Consider the following 22,500-nt stretch of genomic DNA (forward strand, 5'->3'; position numbering starts at 1 on the left):
GCTGCTTTGATACCTGAAGCTACACAAGCGTAAGGTTGCATTAAAGGGGAAGTGTGCTCATATCACTGAATATTCATGCAAACTGCTGCAGTGAAACAGCGAGGAGAGTATAAGTAATCCGTGTAAGCACCGGCTCAGGCTTCAGACAGCTTTAAACTCAACTCTGATTTGCAGGAACGGGGATATCCTCAATCCTGTTAAGTCTGACATCGACATCCATTTCTGGCTCCTTGGGTTCCATAAACAAACACACCCGAGGCTCAGCTGATAGTTAGAGCTTCTCAGTGTTTCAGTGGTTCTCGTGCACCTCAGGTGTCTTTCACGTGTTTCGAGCTGCTCGTGCTTTCCTTCCTTTGGACCTCACTGCTGCCTGGTGGCCTCCTGGACCGCATTCTTAAAGTTACAGTGAAAAGCTAAAAACACAGACTCTCGAATTACAGCTGAAAGTCTGCACTTTTGTTTGATTTCAGTCCTGTGTGGTGCAGTGCAGAGACAAAACTACAAACGTGTGTGTGTCCAGCTGATTATGGACCAAACTGTGTCAAAGAATAACTTGATTGTTTCATGATTACACTAGAAACATGGATAATGTCCATAACAGCAGCACAGTGCTGAGGTAACTGTGTGAATCCATTCGGCTCCTGAAAATGTGAAGCAAACTTAAATGGGTTTGACTAGAATGCATGAATCTGGACCTCAGTAGACGCCACAGAGTAAATGAGGTCAGAGTTAGCGAGAGCAGCAGATCTAGCAGGATGAAAATCAATTTGGATTCGATGCAGGAAGCAGAGCAGCCTGAAGCAACGACCTTATCGAAGGAGCGGCTCATGCTCCGGGGAGCACGAGCGCGCTCTTGTGTTTGAGCTGCAGCGTAAATCACGCACTGTCTCGTTACTTCTCACGGGAAGCTTCACCCCTGGTACACGAGCCCACCTGACCCCGGGCTGACCTCCATTGATCTGCAACCTTTTAATATATGTATGAGGTCGTAAATGTGCGCCGAGCCTTCAGGAAAAAATTGGTTTGCACTGATTTTATCGACGAATGAGAGAAGGTTTAATTGCAGGGCAGACGGCGCATCCTGCACAACTTTTAAGGTCACTGCGTAGAACATCCACGCTCATCCACCCGCCTGATCTAAAGGCACAAATTTACATCTCTGCGGCTGAATGATGACCTAATCTCCTTCCTGTCAGCTCCCCACTTGACCCTATTTGACCTCTGACCTCTTTATGGCCTGCAGGGTGTTTCTCCAGGATCTTCAGGGTGTAATTGGTTCTCTGGCCTTTGCTGTTGAACTCGATGTGACCTGTCAGACCGTCGTACTCCACCTGATGACACACGGGCAAACACCAAAGAGCAGGTTAGCAGGTTAGCTAGGTGCAAAGCTAACTGAACGTTGTGCTATATTAAAGTAATAATAAGATAATATCAGTAGATGGAATACAAACGTTAGTCTACTTTTAATTCTACTCAGCTTCAATGTGAAGAATAAGAAGGAAAATAAAAGCACATCTATTTCCTGATTGATAACGACATGTAAAGAACAGCATGACGCTGCAGTGACATCACCCGCTGATGTCACCATCTTTGTGACGGGCACCTAAGGTGGTCATGTGTCATCATGAGGTAACACGCCCTGAGGCAGGGCGGCTAATTTAAGTTTAAAGAGATGAAATTACTACTGAGTTCAGCTCATCAGTGCGGTTTCTCCTGGTGGGAAAATTAACCACGCCCCCCACCCTGAAGCATGACCTGCTTTATCATCTGTTTTAGTGAAAGAGGACCTTAATGTCCGCACTCAGTAAGACCTCAAACTAGCAAACGAGCTCGTTGACTCATTAGGACGGCGCTTATGGAGGCCATAAATCAGTGAGCCGTACACTTCTTTGTACAGCCAGAGTCGCCTCCTGCTGCTCAAGCGGCACTTCCACATCAGCTTTACTATTCAGACCCAAAGGCTACAGTCATCTTTTATATACAGTCTTTGCATGGAGTGACTGCAAACCATCCTGTCAGTGCTAACCTGAGGGTGAGAGAGCTTCACACCCTGGACTCTCTCTCCAGTAAACTGTTAGCCGGATTAGCTGCACAGACTTGTTAGCAGCTAGATGACACTCGGCATCTTTATACGGAACAACAGACTGCGTTGGCGTTCACGTTAAGGATGCAGAAAATCTGGGAAAGATGTTTACAGCAGCTCAATGTGAAGCTTTATTACAGGCTGCACTTTAATCTGACACACACACGTTTTCATATCTTTGTGGGACATCTCATTGACATAATGCTTTCCCAAGCTGCTAACCTTAACCATCAATGAACCCCGAGCCTAACCATCACCATAACCTAAATGTAACCCTGACACTTTGAGTCTCAAACACGCCTTTAAGCTCATGGGAACTGGGATTTAGGTCCCCACACAGATATCAATACATGCTCTCACACACACACTGGAAATAGAAACTGAGACAACAGGAGAGACAGACAGTTCATCAGATCAGTGATGCTGCTGCTGCTGGTGTGTGTGTGTGTGTGTGTGTGTGTGTGTGTGTGTGTGTGTGTGTGTGTGTGTGTGTATGTGTGTGTGTGTTTGCAGGAATGTGCAAATAAGTGTGAGAGATGTGCAGCCAAGCGTGCATTTTGTTCCTTAGTTTATGTGAGTTATGTGTAATCGAGTGCACATACACTATGAACGGGTGTGTGCGTGTATCTGTGTGTGTCTGTGTGTGTGTGCGTGCGCACCACTCAAGATGAATTACATCCCAAAAACAATGTGGCGAGAGAGACGGGGAGAGGGAACGCGGTCTCTGGTTGCTGCCAGGCTCAGTGCAGAGATGATGAAGTGATGCTCGGAGAGCAAGCAAAACAAATGGAGAGAGGGAGCGGCATCCTCAGAGGATGGAAAAAACAAGAAGTGGCAGACAGACAAAGACGGGGGAAGAGGAAGACAGGAATAAATCAAATGGACATGAAAATGAAAGAAGGAAGGAGGGAGGAGGCCTCCTTCCACGGGTGCAGCTCTGCAGCAGCTCGCCGTGTTAAAACCAACAAGTCCTCTAAATGCTGCAGTGCTGAACGCTCCTGCTGCGAGCTCAAATCCCTGCCAGTGTTTCCACTGAAATATGAAGTGTTTCATACCAGCAGCATCCACACCCACCTACAGCCAAGTTCACGCCTTCTACTGAGTCCCTGCCTATTTGGAAAAAACAGCTTTCAAAGCTTTTAAAAAGCTGAAATGTCAGAGACCACACGGCTGCATGGGAACCAAACCTACACCAGCACAGAGGTGAAACCAGCGTGCTGCTGTACTGGCTCATCCTCCAGTGTCTGAGCTTTTTAAACTGGAAACACTGCTGTTAGCACTTCCATCCTTTGGCCTGTTCAGTGAATGGAAGCAGAAGAAGAAGAGCTGCGCTCGCTGCTGCTGAGACGACAGTAAACTGTGAGCCCTTCATCTCTACATTACCCATAATGCCTTTCTGTGAGATGTCTGTGGGCCTCCTCTGATAATGCGTGAGGTGTGTCTGTGTGTGTTTACCATGCGCAGGTAGTTCATGAGGCTGGTGCCGTGCTGCCAGATGAGCGGGGAGGTGCAGCTCAGCGGCTTCACGCCGATCTCCTGACTGCGGTTCAGCTCTCGCACGGCGCTCACCACCACGTGAACGGCGTCGAACATCAGTGCTGACGACAGCTGAGACAGACACGGGTGAAAACATTAAAGCATGAATGGGTTCAATAACTGACACAGCAGAGCGCTCTGATGTCGCAGTGGAGGAGCTGCCTGTGTGCTCGAACTTTTCCGTCTCTGTGAGGAATAAATACGATGACTTCCATCAGCGCCGTTTTACTCTGAGAGACTAACCAGTGTCAGCTGCTTCTCCCAGCCGGACACAAATGTGTCGCTCTCAGTCCGACACTCGTGAATGATCTCTGCAGCTCGGCCTCTACGAGAACATCTTCCTAATGTGTTTCACATCTGAACCCTATGAGTGATGCACAGATCTGGACTGTCCATAACCCAACTGTATTCATGTAAATGACGAAGGGTGATGACGGAGGATGCCGGTACATCTGCACTCTGTTGGTTTTAATGCATCTGTCTGATGCACACGAGTCACAGAGTTCTGACATCACGCCGTTCAGCAGGTAGCTTGCTTGCTCATATTTTGCTTCCAAAAAGCAAAATGTTCTTGAGCAACAGTTCTTCAGCTTTCTGACGGTATTTCAAAGTTCGTCTGTCGGTCCAGTCCTGGTGCCTGACCATTTGTTTCTGTCCGTTAAGCCTCTGAAGCCTCAGAGTTCACACTGAGCTGAAGGATGAAGCTGCTCACACCAAATATTCAAACTCTGTTCTTGCCTATTATTATTCCATGTATGTTTGCATATGTTATAATGAACCTCCAGGATTCCTGCAAAATCTAAAGAAATGAATGGTGACTTAAGACTTTTGCACAGTGCTGTAGTGTGATTGAACTCCTATTAGCCATTAAGAGTACTGGGTGAAGTTAAGAGCTTAAAAGCTGAGATCAGAATAACATCAAGAACAATCTGCTGCATGTGTCCTGTTCATTCAGCATGCTCTCCTCCACATTCCCCACTGCAGCCCACAAAGCTGCACAAGACCAAAACTCCCAGAAACAAGAATAAAAAGCTGTGTTTGTTGGTGCTCCTACAGCTGAAGACGCCGGGGTATTGATAGCAAGAAGAGGAAAATTAAAGCCCTCCTGCTATCAGCGGCTCTCAGCGCTGGGCTCAGCAATCGACTCAGTGATCCTATCACAGTCTGACGTTCTGGTCTGTTTGGTCAGTTGTCAATCAAACTGACACTCTGAGGGAATCAGACAAATTGTACGGAGGCAGAGCGGCACAGTCTGTCAGCGGCTGATAAAGAAGACGGATGTATGACCGAGTGTGATTGGAGTTCTCTCCGAGTCGATAGTTTCAGGGCTGGATGACAATAACTAATTACAGACTGAAGAGAGACAGATAGACGAAGTGAAATCAGAGGCAGGAAGAGTGAAGAGTTCTGGTAACTCCCAGTCCCAGGTTTGCTCCGCCTCCTCCAACATGGACCATAACTTTACTGAGGAGACACCGGGCTGTAACCGACATGCCGGCACAAGTGATTCTCACACAAGTGTTTGGACTCATTATTTGTAGTTTTGGCTCTATCCTCAAAGATTCCAGATGTGACTGAAGGACAGCTTTCAGTCCAGGTGTTACTGCAGGTAAGGAGGGGTTACTGCAGGTAAGGAGGTGTTACTGCAGGCAACGAGGGGTTACTGCAGGTAACGAGATGTTACTGCAGGTAAGGAGGGGTTACTGCAGGTAACGAGATGTTACTGCAGGTAAGGAAGGGTTACTGCAGGTAACGAGATGTTACTGCAGGTAAGGAGGGGTTACTGCAGGTAAGGAGGTGTTACTGCAGGCAACGAGATGTTACTGCAGGTAACGAGGGGTTACTGCAGGTAAGGAAGGGTTACTGCAGGTAACGAGATGTTACTGCAGGTAAGGAGGGGTTACTGCAGGTAAGGAGGGGTTACTGCAGGTAACGAGATGTTACTGCAGGTAAGGAAGGGTTACTGCAGGTAACGAGATGTTACTGCAGGTAAGGAGGGGTTACTGCAGGTAAGGAAGGGTTACTGCAGGTAAGGAGGGGTTACTGCAGGTAACGAGATGTTACTGCAGCTAAAGAGATGTTACTGCAGGTAAGGAGGGGTTACTGCAGGGAACGAGGTGTTACTGCAGGTAAGGAGATGTTACTGCAGGTAAGGAGGGGTTACTGCAGGTAACGAGATGTTACTGCAGGTAAGGAGGGGTTACTGCAGGTAACGAGATGTTACTGCAGGTAAGGAGATGTTACTGCAGGTAAGGAGGGGTTACTGCAGGTAACGAGATGTTACTGCAGGTAAGGAGGGGTTACTGCAGGCAACGAGATGTTACTGCAGGTAAAGAGATGTTACTGCAGGTAAGGAGATGTTACTGCAGGTAAGGAGGGGTTACTGCAGGCAACGAGATGTTACTGCAGGTAAGGAAGGGTTACTGCAGGTAAGGAAGGGTTACTGCAGGTAACGAGATGTTACTGCAGGTAACGAGATGTTACTGCAGGTAAGGAAGGGTTACTGCAGGTAACGAGATGTTACTGCAGGTAAGGAGGGGTTACTGCAGGTAAGGAAGGGTTACTGCAGGTAAGGAGGGGTTACTGCAGGTAACGAGATGTTACTGCAGCTAAAGAGATGTTACTGCAGGTAAGGAGGGGTTACTGCAGGGAACGAGGTGTTACTGCAGGTAAGGAGATGTTACTGCAGGTAAGGAGGGGTTACTGCAGGTAACGAGATGTTACTGCAGGTAAGGAGGGGTTACTGCAGGTAACGAGATGTTACTGCAGGTAAGGAGATGTTACTGCAGGTAAGGAGGGGTTACTGCAGGTAACGAGATGTTACTGCAGGTAAGGAGGGGTTACTGCAGGCAACGAGATGTTACTGCAGGTAAAGAGATGTTACTGCAGGTAAGGAGATGTTACTGCAGGTAAGGAGGGGTTACTGCAGGTAAGGAGATGTTACTGCAGGTAAGGAGGGGTTACTGCAGGTAAGGAAGGGTTACTGCAGGTAACGAGATGTTACTGCAGGTAACGAGATGTTACTGCAGGTAAGGAGATGTTACTGCAGGTAAGGAGGGGTTACTGCAGGTAAGGAAGGGTTACTGCAGGTAACGAGATGTTACTGCAGGTAACCAGGTGTTACTGCAGGTAAGGTCTGAGATGCTTTTAAGTCTGATCATCCTTCCTATTGTAAATCCTGTGTTTCCATCCATGAAGGCGTTTCCTGGTTGCAGACCTGTCAGCCTCCTCCAGAGGTCCTCTGTGAAATAAATGACTCTGTGGTCTCTCAGGTCTGTTGGTGTTGCTGAGCTGCTCGGTGCGTTGCTTTGTGTCCTAATTAACTGTTAGTTCATTTCATGAATCAAGAAATGAATCGTAAGTACAGTACTACTTAAGTATAGCATAGTGACAGTGATTTGCTTTGGGCTTCCGTTTGTCTTCGTCCTGAAAACAAACCTCAGGTGTTAAATCTCACTTTGTGTCATTTCAGTTGGGAACTTTTCTTCTTTTCTAATTGTTCAGTAACATCCATAAACTTCCCAATCATTAAGTTCATCATGAAATCCATCCGGCACTTTAAGTGAATAGATATGAGCAATAACCCCGGGGATACGATGCTGTTTGCAGTGACTGAGGCAAACTCGTTGTTGTCATAACTGTTATCTTTATTAAAGCTGGCCTTATCACTCTGCTGATCTCAGAGCTGCAGATGAGACAAAGCGCTCTGATGGGACAGATTTGCCCTGATGTGTCTATTTATTATGGATCAGGGCAAAGACGCAGACACAGCGACAGATGAAGACGCTCTCCGGGCTGAACCTGCTGTAGATGACTTACTTACCTTAGCATCTCTAAATATCACACCTTGATCTGCTGATTAACACCTCTCATTATCCCAGGATCATAATTTAGCTGCTTCATTATGTCGAGCAGTGACACTGAAATATTGTGTGGCTGTGGCACAGCAAAGGGCAAGCTAACATTTCACAAACATCAGGATTTGTGCCGGCCTTTTCCCCACGTGCAAGAGAAGCTTGGTATCCAAGCAACTGTGCAGAAGTCATTAGACGGAAGCGTTTCTTCAATCTTACTCTTTACTGACTTCTTTCTTTCCTGTGTCGGGTTGGTAGTTAGCACAGAGATCTACTGTCCTCTGCACAAATGTGGGGGTCCACCTGATCCACCTGAACACCATGTAGTGAGTCAGCCTACAGCTCAGCTCCTGTAGAGGAAGACGGGGGTTCTTATCGACTGCTCCTCCAGGTCTCCAGGGTGGAACAGTTAACTATAACTATACTGGGCATGTCTCCACCTCATGGACCAGCTCAGGCTCCTCCTCTCAGGGCCAGCACATGTATTACTATCCTGCAATATTACAGCATGGCTGACCGAAGCACTGTGCTTCCAGCACACCTTACAGCCAACGCTTCCAACGCCTCTGTGATGTTGAGGCGCGCTTCACGGTGATAAATAGATCACTGATTGGCTGACTTCGTTTGCGAACATCACATATCTCAGGAAAACCAAAGAGCAGCTTGTGACACAGTGACCCACATTTGTGCAGGAGGCTGAAGGTTAGCCTGTGTACGGCGGAGACACGCTGCTCAGTAACTGTGTCAAAAGGACACCAGTCTCACTGCGTGTGAATAATGGGCACTGTTTCGAGGACCCGTGAGCAGCTCGTCGGCCTCTCTTTGTGCAAACTAAGCCTACTCACACATTTCATCGATTCATTTCTGACTTTCTGCTTTTGCTTCTTCTCTAAAAGCTACATTTGCATTTGAACCTTTAAGCTGAATAAAGACAAGAAGTCTTTTAAGCACTGAGGATATCTTCTAACGGTTCTGATAGTGTGGCAGTAGATGAGGTGAGGTGAGACGCTCTCGGGGTCGTACTCTGTCCCGTCTCACCGCGGGTCCCGGGTACGGGCTGACGTCGCAGCCCTCCCTCCAGGACAGGTTGAGGCTCCTGATGAACTCCAGGTAGAAAGGATGGCTGATGTTCAGCATGGAGAAGCCCACGATGTTTGACTGATCGTTCACCACATCGTCAAGTCGCAGGAGGGGGAAATCCTGAAGACAGAGACAGAAAGAGCGAGTGAACAGAAGAAGACACGAGCGGCTGCTGGGACGTGCAGATACCACGGAGGGGTGGAGAATCTGAAATGCAGAGGGAGAAAGAGAACAACAAAGCACAAAGAAACAAACAGCTTTAACAGCTTGATTGGAGTTTTCTTTGCCGGCTGCACAACATCAAGCACAGTGTTTAAATTCAGAACAGGGACGCAGAGAAAAACACTTTTCTTTCCTTTTTGTTTGAAAAAAGATGGACATCAAACGCCGGGGATTTCAAAGAACTTCAAATAGTCCTTGAAGGCAAGTTGGTGTCACGCTGAGCTGTGCTGCTGAAATAAACCACAAACTGTTGCTCAGCCCTCGCAGGGTTTGTGTTGTGCAGCAGATGCTGACAATGAGATGTTTAGCTGGAACGAGTCGGGAATGCCGGCAGACTCCAAACCAGCCGGCTGCTGGCTTCACCTCCGATCCCCTCGACAGTACAAGCTGTGCTCAGTAATCGTGTTCCCCTGAAAAGAATGAAGAGTTCCTTTGTTTTCAGCTGAGCTGAACCGAAACGTATGTTGTATGTTGTAACCCCTAAAACTGCACTTCCTCTGTTCACCACCAGGGGTTAGGGACTAACTGTGGGAAGAGAGGCTGCAGCCGCTGCACAGCCACACTTAGGCTGTATCCCAATTCAGGCTCTGCAGCCTCAACGATCCTCAAAGACCGCTAAGGCCGGAAGTGCGAGGCTTGTGAAATGGGACGGTCTAGCCTTCGTTGCGCTGCCCAGGTTGCCTAGCAACCATGATACTAACAGCTGGAAACATTTGTTTGTTTGTTTCTACATGAGCTTTGATCATTCTCTGTGAGATTAAGCTCAGCTATTGAACGGCGTATATTTTAAAGTAAAGGCTGTAAAACCAAGTTAGTACAAACGTCACTAATGTCACATAACTTTGCCGACATGTGGCCAACAGTAATGTTTTAATGCTCTTCGTTATTAAACATTTGCACATAAATAAGTGACATAATATTCAGTACTTAAAGTTTACTCTTCGGCCGCCCCTCATCCGCCGTTTTTTTTCGGCAAAATTATCCACACCCACCGCCGCGCTATGCATTCTGGGATATGTTGGGCCACGAAGTCTACACTGCCACAGCCTTAAAATTCAGGGAAATGAAGGACGCATTTCAGGGCCGCATTTCGAGCAGCCTTTGAATCGGGACAGCCTTCGGCGCGCCGCTGTGACGTAATCGGCCTTGAAATTGGGCCTTTAAGGCTGCAGACCCTGAATTGGGACACAGCCTTACTGTGACTCTGTGCAGTCAACCTGGAAGCTACGGTGTGCTTCATTTGATGCAGGAAAGACGAAAATGTTTATCGTGTAATATTTAATTCTGGTTTGGTCCATACAAACAGTTTTGACTCATCTGCACCATCGGATAGAAGATGCTCGTACCAGTATCAGGGTGCATGAACAGTTACTCTCTAATGCGTGAAACATGAGCAGAGGCAGCACGAAAACAGGTCGTCAGAGGACGAAGAACAGGAGACAGCTTCAGCCATCGGAGTCAGACGTGAGCACGACTCATGTGAGAGACTCACAAACACTTTAAATGAAAAGAAGCTCAAATCACATCAAACTGTGACGTTAAGAGCCTCATTAGACCGAATACACAAATAATCAGTCTCACACACACACACACACACACACACACACACACACAGACACACACACAGACACACACACACACACACACAGACACAGACACTCACACACACACACACACACACACACACACACACACACACACACCTGCCTCATAAACTGCACTAATGATCCAAATGTGACTCTCGACGCCCTCCTCAGGTACATAATTACTCTGCTCTACCTTCACCTGATTCACATTTATGAAACTTCTTTATCCAACATGTGACCCAGGCGGAGCCTGATGTTAACCAATCACAACCCAGGACTCAGGCTGGACCTTTTTACTCATTTGAGTTTTCTGCCCTGACGACAACAACAACATGGCGATGATGATGTGCAGGCCGACGTATCTTTGGCACTCTCTGCCCTTCAGCTTGTTTGGGTTCGTGTGCTGACGTTTATCATTTCGTTTAAAAATGATGTGAAGAGTGTAACTCTGGAAAGGCGTGCGGTCAGCGGCCGTCAGTCTGGCGTGCTGCTGCACGGACAGGTTGTCATCATCGTTATTTGGCAGCGTGAAAACGTTTGGCTGAGATTCTCTCCCGTCTGCAGAAAAGAGTCTGTGGAGGGCGCGAGGTCGGGACTCAAACATCCCGAGAATATTCACACGGCGACTCTTCTGGGCCCGGCTGTTTAGCACCGGGGCTGACCTGCCTGTGAGGGGTCAGCATCCGTCCACCTCAATCCCTCCGAGCGGCGTCCCCGCCTCCTGGGAAACTGCTGCTGTTGTTGTTGCTGCTGCCAAATCAATTTCAGCTGCAGCCAAGTGCACTGTCAGACGGCCGGCCTGCCAGCCATGACGGAGAGCAGTTGGCTGGAGGAGCGGCAGCGAGCGGCCAGCGCCACCGGGGGAGGAAACACTGCGACAGCATCCCGGGACACAGAGTGCAGCACACCGACGCAGGAAGTTAAGGAATAACAGGGCGGGACAAGGTCGGGGTGAGGAAGACGTGCACCGTCTCCACCATCGTTTCAATCTGCGACGTTTAAAGAGCAATCAGGAAGATTACAACCTTTCCTGCCACATTCACAAGAACGTAGCCGCCATATATCTGCAGAGGGTTGATGAGGCTGCTGATCGATACCATGACTCACCGATGACTTCACCCAGACGCCACGCAGTTAGAAACTCGCTTCATGGAACTTCAGGACGCCGAGCTCCTCGCCGAGGCCAAATTAACCTTCTACAAAGCACCGACACACAAAACAGCCTCTGAGCCACACCAGCTGCCGCACACTGTTTAATGGTTTCACCCTGACCTACAACACTGTCCTTTACCCCAACGGCAACATTCAAGCACAAAAACACACGAAACGACCACAGAGAGAGGAAAAATGTCCAAAAACACAAGAATCAGAACCAGAAACCAAACGAACACTAAGAGAAGTGAAAATGAAATATTAAAGAGACAAAAACAAGACAAAACTACCATGATGCAGGTAAGTAAAGGAGGCGGTCCTGATGTCATCACAACCACTCCAACCACTTCACTGAAATTCAGTCAACTTCCTCCGATGCTGTTTGACTCTCTCACACACTCACATGGAGCCACGTTTTCAGCAGCACAAAGCCTCAAACATATTTCCACACGTACATCTGAGATGATAGAAATGCACCGTCCCCGTGTTCGTGCACTGCCAGCAGGCGATCAGCCCACCTGGCTAAACTGAGCAAGTCTCCAGCAGCCTAACCAAGCCCAGTTCCATGTGTCCAGTGCAAAGCAGAGCACAGCAGCCTCACTGGAAGCGGTCCAGATGATCCTGGACGTGATAGGGCAAAGCTTTCTCTCCGAGCACTCCCGACTAAACCCTGCAACCAGGAGGTTTCATGTCTAGCATGCTGTTCAAACCTTCTGTTTGTGGGGAACAGCCAATCAGAAAACAGCTTGTTTCATACAAATGATAAATGTAGAGACCATTGAGTCCTTCCTCGTGGTGAAACGGCGATGAACTCAGCGCCCTGAAGTCAGCCTGTCACAGTCAGCCGAGCGTGTTTATGGCAAAGTTAAAGGTAGGTCAGAGACGGCAGGTGTGTGTGGAAGTGTTGAGAAATCATTTTCATTTTGGTTCCCTTCCAGGGTTCTACTGGGGGGCGTGTTTTCGTCCTTGGTCTGCGAACGCGGTGTCAAGCCCCCGCGCAAACGGCGCCGTTAAAGAATGTGACACGACAGTATTTAGAGTCGAGGCGGAGATCGAGACGAGTTATTATCCACACAAAGTCTCTCGTACAAGGGCACGATACCGAACAGCAAAATTCTAATGATGACAAACGGCGGCGGGACAAGCGTGCATCCGTGATGAGCACCGAGAGACGAGGAGAGCGGAGGGGGAGGACATGCGTGACACGGGGGAGGTGACAGAGTTTCAGCACGTGACCTACAAACATCCCGAAGGAACGCAGCGGCACAGAGAGCATGGAAAAAAGAGACGAGTAAGAACGAGAAAAGAGTGAAAGAAGAGGAGAGAAGCAAAGGGCCAGAGAGGAAGCAGGAAGCAGTCGGAACGAACCGCCACAGATTCAGACGAGAAGACGAGCAGCGAAAGGCGAGAAAGAAGAAAGTGTTGGCAGAAGAAGGAGAAACAAAATGAATAAACAAGCCAAGAAAGAAGGAGGGAGGCAAAATAGAGACTATAACAGAGGAGGAGACTGAAGTAATGAGAAAATATGGCCACAAGCAGCAATAATGGGCTCACGAGCAGACGTTTGAACGTAGTGTCTGCTGACCTCACTGCGCCCGTGAGAGCTCGCCACATGCAGGAGTTACTATTTCAGTTACTGTCTGCAAGTGCGGCCGGATTGGCTCAGGATTTGAACCGACGGCCTCCTCTGGCTGACGACAGCACCTCTGGAAAGGCTTCATGCTCACAGGGATACCTGATACCTGCAGCTCTGACAGCAGCAGGTGTGTCACTGCTGTTTCTGCCTGGAGACAGCAGCCGCCTCATTGTTCTGACACACAACACAAAACTATCCATAACACACTAACTACACACTAACTACACAAGACAACACACTAATTACACACTCTAAACACGCTAAACGTCACAAAACTCTCACATCTCAAAACTCGCTCTCTCTTCCTAAACAACCAAACGTCACGTCACCATATCATTTTTCATTGGTCCACATGGTGCATTTTTCCACCAACATGAACGGGCTGTTTTTGTTTGCTCATAAGCAGAGCGGTCTCGCTGCTGTCCTTAGAGAGGAAACGTGACGAAACATTGAGGAAAAACAGGCGTATGTCTTGTTTATCATGACTCTGGTTTTACTGGCTGATCAACGCAGTTTATAAACTGGTACATGTCACCTTGTTGCTTTGTCTTTAAGTGGTCATGTGATTGACCACGACTCCTTTATTCTTCCTCAGTCAAACAGCAGCACTCGTGTGATTGTTTTGCCCCCTGAGCTCCAGCTGTTGTGCCAGACAGTGACTGCCGTCCGCGGGAGCACAGCTGCTTAAAGCTGCAGCGTCCAGATTACTTACAGCTGCTTCCGTGCTGATATAAGATGCTGTAAGCTGAACACAGCTTCACCCGTCTGTTTGTTGAAAAATAGCAACGCGACAGCATTTTCTTGTTGGTAACGGTAACGGCGTTGTAACGATAGGAATAGTAATTAGTTAGATTACTCGTTACTGAAAAAAGTAACGCCGTTAGTAACGTTATTCCCATCACTGCAGGCGACACAAACAAGGATGGAAGGAGAACAGATGGAAGAGATAGAGGACAGAAAAGGAAATGAAACTGAGGAGAAGAAAGTAGGAAAAAGATCAGGCAACGGATCATCTTTAGGAAAGGAAACAAGAAAAACAGGAAAGGAAAGGAAAGGAACAGTATTGAGTCACCAGCATAAATGTGGCTGGTGTGTCACGTACAGAGCAAAATAATGTCGAACGCTGAGCGATTCCTTTATCAGCCGTTATCAATAGTATCAAAGCCTGTGGACAAGAAAGCTGTGGAGGAGGAGGAGGTTAAAAATGGGTCACTAAGTGATGAAGATGAAGAATCAGACGATTATGAAAACCACTAAGAAGCATCTTCTTCATGGAAGGAATTGAAGGAAGATGAGGAGAATCCAACTAAGTGGCGAGCGATGAAGGTGAAGGCGAGGTGTGGAGCTCTTACCATGGTGGTGAGGATGTACTTGTAGAAGGCGGACGTCATTCCCAACTCGTTAGCCTGCAGAAGAGCAGAAGAAACGCTAAGCATCCTCCGTGGAAACGAGCCAGAGTTTATTTAAAAAGGAACCATCGCTCAAACTTAATAACAGCCTGGAAACCGTGGTTACCGTCTCCAGGACGCGTCAGTGATGAAAGACGTTTCAGGGAGATGATAACAACGGCAGCGTGCTCTCAGGTGAAAAGACATTTAAACTGGGCTGAATTTAGCTAAAAACACAAGAGCAAGCAGAAAACTGGAATATCTTTCAACGTTATGATGCGACACACGGGAGAACAGCAGATTCCCCACAGCAGGAGTCAGTGTGGACAGCCAACATACATATCTTTGTGAAGTTCACGGTGAAAACCTGGTAGCAGCAGACCCTTGGAGTACTTTTCTATGTTTGAATGTTTTCTGCTCGACCCGAGCAGAGACTCAAACTCAGTCACAGCTCAGCTGATCTCGGGCACGCTCACCTTCCACACGTACGGGACGTCGGCTCCGACAGGCAGCGGAGGATTTAACCTGGCATCCTCACACCGCAGAGCCTGCACGCCGCTTCACTTATTAATCCATTAACCTTCTGCACACTGTCAGCTTACATCTCCTTCAGCCTGAAGCAGCAGCCCAACTTGAAAAGTCCTGACTGAGTTTACTCAGTAATTTTGAATTTTAAACTTCCTGCACCCCCCAAGGTTACTGCTATGAGAGGGAAACTGCAACCTGCCAAACGCAGGTCGATTTAGCCCGTGGCTTAAAAGTCTGTCGACGCTCACAGCCAGTTTGGCACAAAACCAGCCCAGCGTGTCTGAAGGTCCTGTTCCACCCTGTAAACAGCAGAGAGGAAGAAGACGCTTCCAGAACAGGAACCGGGGCTGCACAGAAACAGACATTTAACAACACGTTCAAACACTGACACATGTTTTATTGTGCCACATGATACAGGTGTGCACTCTGCATTTGCATCGGACACGTCTGCACCAGTGTTGCCAACTCCTCAGTAAGGAAAATCGCTATTGGCTGTCCTAAAAGTCGCTAGAAGTCGCTAAATGACGTCATCACCTAATTTGCATAATTGGTCATGCTAATGTAATTGTAACCTACACTGTTGGAGAGAGACATAACATCGTGGAAGAAACATAAAGTGAGCAAAAAACGTCCTAAATGCAGTCTCCTGCCCTGATAGCAGCTGGCGGAGGACTATCCTCCGCCGTTGAGCGCTTTAGCACGGGTGAGGTGCCCACGGCAGCACTGCAGCTTGTTGAAAGTAAGAGCAACACGCCCTTTCACGTCAAAAAGACGTCATAAATAAGTCTCCAATAACACCAGAAAAAGTCGCCAGATTTGTCGCTAGTCGCTTTTTAGAAAAAAAGTCGCTAAGGGGTCTGAAAACTCGCTAAATATAGCGGCAAAGTCGCTAAGCTGGCACATGTTTGGGACATTAGCTGCAGTCGGTGGGACCACGCCCCGCTAAAGCTAGCTGAAGTCAGAGAGGCGTGTGCAGATACGGCGCCGCGTGGCAGACAGATCTCAGTGTGACGGACACGCATCGTGTCTGACCTGCAGAACTTTTTCCACCTGACGTGTCCTGATCTGCTCTGTATGCACAAAGTGGGCGTGTCATGCTGTGATCGTGGTTTTAAAATGATTAGTGTTGTCGTGCTAGCAGAGGGTTTTCATATTTCCTGTATTTTAGGATTAAATCTCAGCTCCGTTCCTCTTCTCTCACGCTGTGCTCCTGAGCATCAATTAAACCCTAAAAACTCTGTTGTTCCTTATTCTTCTTATTTAACCTGCACTTCTGTACTCAGTGGTGATTTTGCACTGCAGCTCCCATTAAGCTTTGGCTCATGACACCGCCGAGCGCATCGCTGCCAAGTCTGTGAATTTATTGCTGACTTCACACGAGCCGATTTTGGAAACATGGTTTTTTAGCTTCTCTAAAGCCGGCTGAGATTATTCATTGCAGTTTCCTCTTACATGGATCAAATGTGCCATTTCAAACCTTCTGCTGCAGCTACGATGAACCGTACGGACGAACAGAGTCGTCGACTCCTTTTGACTGGAAGTAGAAAAGCATCAGACGTAAGAAGCTGCGCGAGCGCGCTGATGCAAACAGCTGACCTTCCTGAGGATGTGATACGAGATGGAGGCGTTGGCGTCAATGATGATGGTGGCCACTTTGTCATCACGTATCTCCTTCAGCAGGGGGGTGGGGTCCAGACTGTCGTCCAGCATCCGCACCGACAGCGTCTCCCTGGAGATGAGGAAGCGGCGGACCAGCTCCTCCAATCGCAGCAGACCTACGGGGCAGGAAACGAGCATGAGTCACACACGTGTCTGAGCGATGGCGGACTGCGGTTCCCAGTCAGAAACACTTGGCTGTGAAAGTTACGTCACGCAGCGGCAAAACTCTTCATCCAAAGTGCTTCTAAGTGCCTGAAAAAGAGGCGGGGTCTATAAACGATGCTCGCCTGAGTGTTTAGCTTGTTTGCTTGTAAAATTATTGCTCTGACTTGTAAAAAGAAAATTGATGAGACTTGGAGTCATTAGAGAGACAAATAACTGCCGCTGCTCTACAGACTTCCAGGCCTAAAAGGAAGCGATAAACAGAGCGGGATAAAGGCGATTATGTTGAAAGTCCATTAATTTTCTCCTCTGAGAATAACATGGACCCACGAGTGCTCACGGCTGAGGCAGGATTTACTTATTACCGCTTCTGATCAGTCGTTTCTGTGGTCACTTCTCTCCATTACACTCAGTGCTGGCGTTTGTGCATCGCTGCCACTGAGGCGGTATCCCACAGCAGGGCCAAACATGAGACGCGTTCACGTCGTGAAAAACATGCTGGATGCGAGCAGCGTCAATAATCACAGGACGGGAGAAAACAGACCGACCTCAGCAGAAGCAGTCGCGTTACAAACCGGCGAGAAGCCTGCTGTGTTTGCATCACCTGGGCTTCGACATTCAGAGGCGTCGGCCTCCGGCTCATTACCTCGTCTGTCCCTGACAGAAGCAGCGGGCGTGTCTCGACTAATCGCTGCCATAAAGCGTTTAACTGGCTGACAGCAGCGCTCAGGACCACAATACAGGCCGTTAACGGGCCGAGGCTACGACGAAAGACCGGGAGATGTTAGAGCGGAGAGCTGGGGCAGATCAGTCAGCTGGATCCAAGCTGAGGGAGACTGATGTGGGGAGGACGGAGGGGAAAAAGAACAAGGGAAAGGAAGAGAGGAGACTAGAGTCCTCAGGAGAGGAAAGGAAGAATGGAGGGAAGTGTGTGAGAGAAGAGGAATTAGGAAAGGAAAGGAAAGAGAGGAGTAGAGAAAACTCAGAAGAAGAAGAAACAACAGAAAAGAAATCAAAGCCATCGGCACCGAGGGCTCGACGCTGGTGGAAAATGGTGAAAACTGACTCCAGGAAATGTGAGCTGGGTTTGCAGGGGGACGAGGACGGACTCGTGAAACGTGTTGCTCAAAGAGAAGAGCAAGGACTGATCGTCCAAACAGAACCTCAACCCAAGGGAACGGGTGCCAACACGCAACCGGACAGGGATCGGGGAGCGTTCGTGGTTTAAGGTGAGATGATCTGTGAATGTGCATCACGTGCCAGCGTCTCATAATGTTCGAACCCGAGACACTGGAGCTCTAAAATCCATCATTTCCGCCCTAAGTGTGGACGGAGCTGCAGTGGGAATAACCACGACACTCACACTCTGCTTTGCCACAGATCAGGCTGGCTGTCGGGTAGCCGAAGGAGCGCAGGATGGAGCCGATGGCCAGGCTCAGGTCCTCGTTACTCGGGTAGAGGGTCACCGAGGCAAAGCGGAGGTACGGCAGCTTGGGCGTTTCCTCGGGGCCGATCTTCACGTGAGGGATCTGAGGGGCGAATGAGAAGCATGATGAGAGAAGGAAGTCTGCGCTGGGCTTTGCTTCGAAACATGGAGACCAGTTACTGAAAGTCAAAGAAACATTCACCGAGTTACTGCACTTTATACTGCACGACAGTTCTCAGACAATCGTCACATTAAACTCTGTTTTTGTACTTGGAGAGTATTTAAAGTATAAAAGTGGGAGGCAGAGCCTTCACCTAAGAGCAGGTGCTGCAACCTTCCTGCCTGTTCGGGTCAAATCTGACCGATTTACAAATTCAAAAGCTCATAAATATTGTGTTTGAGACCCAACTGCCTCGAGGCCTTACGACATCCTCCACACTATGCACTTGAACATGTGTTAACAGACCTCTCTGCACTGAATCATATCTGTTATTAACCTCTGTCTCTCTTCCACAGCATGTCTTTATCCTGTCTTCCTTCTCTCACCCCAACTGGTCGCAGCAGATGGCCCCGCCCCTCCCTGAGCCTGGTTCTGCCAGAGGTTTCTTCCTGTTAAAAGGGAGTTTTTCCTTCCCGCTGTCACCAAAGTGCTGCTCATAGGGGGTCATATGATTGTTGGGTTTTCTCTGTATTACTGTAGGGTTACTCTTTGAGGTGACTGTTGTGATTTCGCGCTTTATAAATAAAACTGAATTAAGCTTGAACTATTCTTCGACTTCTCCGTATTTCTACAATGGGAAATTTTATCATCACAGGCTGGATATTACTGCTGTCAGTTTTAGGAAGCTCGAATGAGGAAGTCCCAGTTTCATTTATAACGTAAAACTCCAGGAACTGCAGCTGCCAGCCAGTGTGAAGAGATCTCCATCATTACCGAGGAACAAGAGCTGGTTTATAACAGATGGAAAAAGGGGAAAGAAAAGATGTAATAAGAAGGATAAACAGAGAGGTGGGAAAGAAAAAGTCAATGTGGGGAAACGAGCTGCCTTACACTCATTCAAGCGTTTCACTTTCTCTGTGCTCTTCCTCCAAATCTGCATCACAGCAGCCGCAGGTCGACCTTTCACCTTTCTGTGAGCCAGCATTGTTTTAAGATTGAGACATTTAAAAAAGTGAGGAGCCCCTGAGTGAGAGCCCGAGTTGTTCCCAACTGTACAGGTTATACAGGAAGTTCAGATAACAGCAATGGAGCTTTAATCAGAGCCCGGCACTCGCTGATGATCCCGTCTTTGTTCACGCTCACAAAGAAAATGTGAGAAAGGAACAAAGCCTCAGATCATCAGCAATATCAGAAAAGCGTTTCATGCAGAAATCAGTTTCTGTTCGGCAGACATCGAAGGGTCACGGAGGGTCGTACAGCCGGGTGTCCGCAGGAAAAAGAAAGGAGGACACGTCACCGTGCTCGGTTAGGTGACGATGTGTCTAACTTCAGACAAGCTTCTCTGTTTCACTTCAGACCTCCCAGAGCAAAGGTGCTGTGACGGACAGTGTGAGTGTTTAAGATGAAAGATTCATGACAAATTGAAAAATTAATCACTTCAGAGAGGAACGAAGAACGGGGTCAGAGGACAGACGTCCTGTGTGACGTGATTTAACCTCAGCTCAGACCTGCGGGGGCTTCAAAGGTAAACTGTAATTAGCTCAGCCGGGCTTTGCTCCCATCCACCCAGCTTATTCTAAATCCAGACTGAGAATTCAGGAACATGGGACCTGTCGGGCTGGAGGAAGAGGACATGTGGACGGTTAGAGGCTTGCGGCATGCTGGAGATGCACCTGTGTAAACTCTGGAAGGCAGAAAATGGTTAAACACAAGTTAAAGGCTGCAAAAATCCAACAGAGCGAAGCAAAACTGAAAGAACTCAACGACTGGTTCAGGAGATCTCGGTCGAGGACGACTGGGTGCAAACGAGAAGCCAATCACGTTTCTGGGAACAGGCTTTAAACTGAAGACAGGCCACGCCCCCTCCCAGAGGTCTTTCTCCTAAACTTAGAGCGGAAACGTCCTCTTTGTCAGGCATTAGACCGGGGGTGTCCTCTGCAACCGCACCCAAAGAAAGCCTGCTCCACACCTCCATCACAAACCGGTTCCATGTGTAGTGACATCATCCGGTCACACGTGTGTGATATAAACCTGCCTGCTGTGTCCGGTCTGTCCACGGTCACAGCTGTGTTCAGCCAAAACCTCAAACCTGTCATTTATTATGAAAGGAGGAGCAGATCACCAGTGAAGACCCCACGCCTGGCCTCAAACCCTACTCCTGACCTTGACCCTCCGCTCTGCAGAGAAGCAAAAGTACTCTGTGGATATTTGTCAGAATTATCTTTCCTTTGGCTGAAAAGACAATCCTGGGTGAACATTAAAGAATAGACTGATTAACTGCAGGTGTCCGCAGTCTGCTGGTCTGCAGCGTTCAGGTGTGTTCACCCCACGATCACGCTGTGCAAACACCAGGACTCTGCAGGCCTCAGTTAGCAGGTTAAAGGTTAAAGTTCAACAGTCTACATCGATCTTCATCTCTTGTGGCTTTTCTAACCTCCTCTTTTCCTGTTAGGAACCGTCAAAGTAAAACGTTTAAAGCAATTAGAAGATGAGCAGGACAACTTTTCATCTTTTACTGAACTGCAACATTTCACGAGTGGCTAAAGCAAACTCTGTGCAACATTAACACCATGTCAGGAACAAGGACGTCAGGTCCACCTTCCACTTAGTTACTCTTTAAACTAAGTCTTCAGTTTGCAGGTTTGGTCTTTGCGTGGAGCACGAGTCGCACACATGTGCAGTCAGAGCGAGGCTGCTCTGGAAACCGCAAACTGCATAACAGCAGGGACACGGGAGTTTTCCTTGACAGGAAGAAGACGTCTGATTGGAACAGAGATGAAATAAGAGGCGGGCACCAGACCGAACATTCATGTGTTGTTTGCATCATGTTATAAAAATGTTGTTAGTGAGGGCGTGGCGTCCTCTAGTCTGTCCAGCTGCCGCACAGAGACGTCCATGACGTCGCTTAATAAAGTTTGGAAACTTTGCTCATCTTCAGCCAGAAACATGTATAACAAATAAGAAGTGTTACTGTTACTCACCATGTTTCACTCTGAGGCGGTAACAGGCGGCAGCAGCACCGTGACTGTTACCTGCACTCAGGTGTGACGTATGTATGAAACTCGTGTCACCGTCCTCAGCGGGACAATCGTGATCGCACGCCAGATCCAGATGTGACTCACCTCCTTCTCCCCACAGATGTGACTGATGGTGGACCCAGAGGCGGGGCTGGAGGCGGGGCCGATCACAGAGACCACACCCTTCGGCAGGATCTGACACACTGATGGAGAAACGACACAGAGTGACAAAACTCAGCGTGTGATTACTGGAGGTGTTTGTTTCTACGCCACTTTATTTTGGAAGCGTTGTTCCTGTCTGCGTGCAGGACGGCGGGAGATGCTCGGCAGCGAGTATGTGTTTGGGATTTTCACTCGTCCTGCACACAGACGTCAGTCCAGGGGCTGTTAGAGAAGGTTTCATTTTTTACACTTATCCAACACTTTATTCAGACGCTGGCCATAAAAACCATTCAGTCCATGAGAAAAGTTGGCCCACGCTTAAGCAGCCATGCAGCCAGCTAACAGAGGCCACAGTCAGTCTGCAGAGCCCGTGAAACTGCAGGTGAGACAGTTAGACGTCCTCTCCCCTCTAAAATACCTTTTTTTACCCCCTTTTTCCAGTTTGAGCCAGATTTTCAGAGGGTGAGGAGGAAGGCAGGTCCCTGATCTCCAGTGCCAGTTATTGCCCCAAAGCCAGAGCTGTCACAAATCCATGAATCTGTCCTGCAGTCATTGTTTCAGCCCAAATCCAAAGAAAGCCTCCAGTTTGGCAGGTCAGAGCGCCATCCACAGAGCGCCTCAGGGACACAGCGTGGCCCCACCCTGACCGCTAAATCTGGCCAATAAAAACTCTGCTTTCATTTTTTCTGTTTCTCACCAGAAATAGAATTTTAATAAACAATAAAATCACAAACGGCTCTAAATGTGTTCTGTTGTGATATCGGAAACACTGTGTCTGTGTCTGTGTGTGTCTGTGTGTGTCTGTGTCTGTGTGTGTGTCTGTGTGTGTGTGTGTCTGTGTGTGTGTGT

At 48.3% G+C, this 22,500-nt stretch overlaps 1 protein-coding gene across 2 annotated transcripts in view; it reads right to left on the bottom strand.

Annotated features, from left to right (window-relative positions):
* Positions 1-22,500, bottom strand: part of LOC146609076 (glutamate receptor ionotropic, kainate 5-like) — a 74,607-nt gene that overhangs the window by 31,526 nt on the left and 20,581 nt on the right. The window contains exons 3-9 of one of the 2 annotated variants that reach the window (XM_085346358.1): positions 21,595-21,692; positions 18,250-18,415; positions 16,662-16,840; positions 14,502-14,555; positions 8,512-8,673; positions 3,539-3,691; positions 1,227-1,331 (exon numbers count right to left, since the gene is read on the bottom strand). In XM_085346358.1, the coding sequence (XP_085202484.1) occupies positions 1,227-1,331; positions 3,539-3,691; positions 8,512-8,673; positions 14,502-14,555; positions 16,662-16,840; positions 18,250-18,415; positions 21,595-21,692 (917 nt within the window). Of the gene's footprint in view, positions 1-1,226; positions 1,332-3,538; positions 3,692-8,496; positions 8,674-14,501; positions 14,556-16,661; positions 16,841-18,249; positions 18,416-21,594; positions 21,693-22,500 lie in introns of both variants that reach the window. The other variant, XM_085346356.1, reaches the window with a different exon arrangement.

The sequence above is a fragment of the Diplotaxodon limnothrissa genome, linkage group LG22 (assembly GCF_057381915.1).
Source record: "Diplotaxodon limnothrissa isolate DT_005_m linkage group LG22, D_limnothrissa_male_GT1.1, whole genome shotgun sequence".
In the NCBI taxonomy this organism is placed as follows: domain Eukaryota; kingdom Metazoa; phylum Chordata; class Actinopteri; order Cichliformes; family Cichlidae; genus Diplotaxodon; species Diplotaxodon limnothrissa.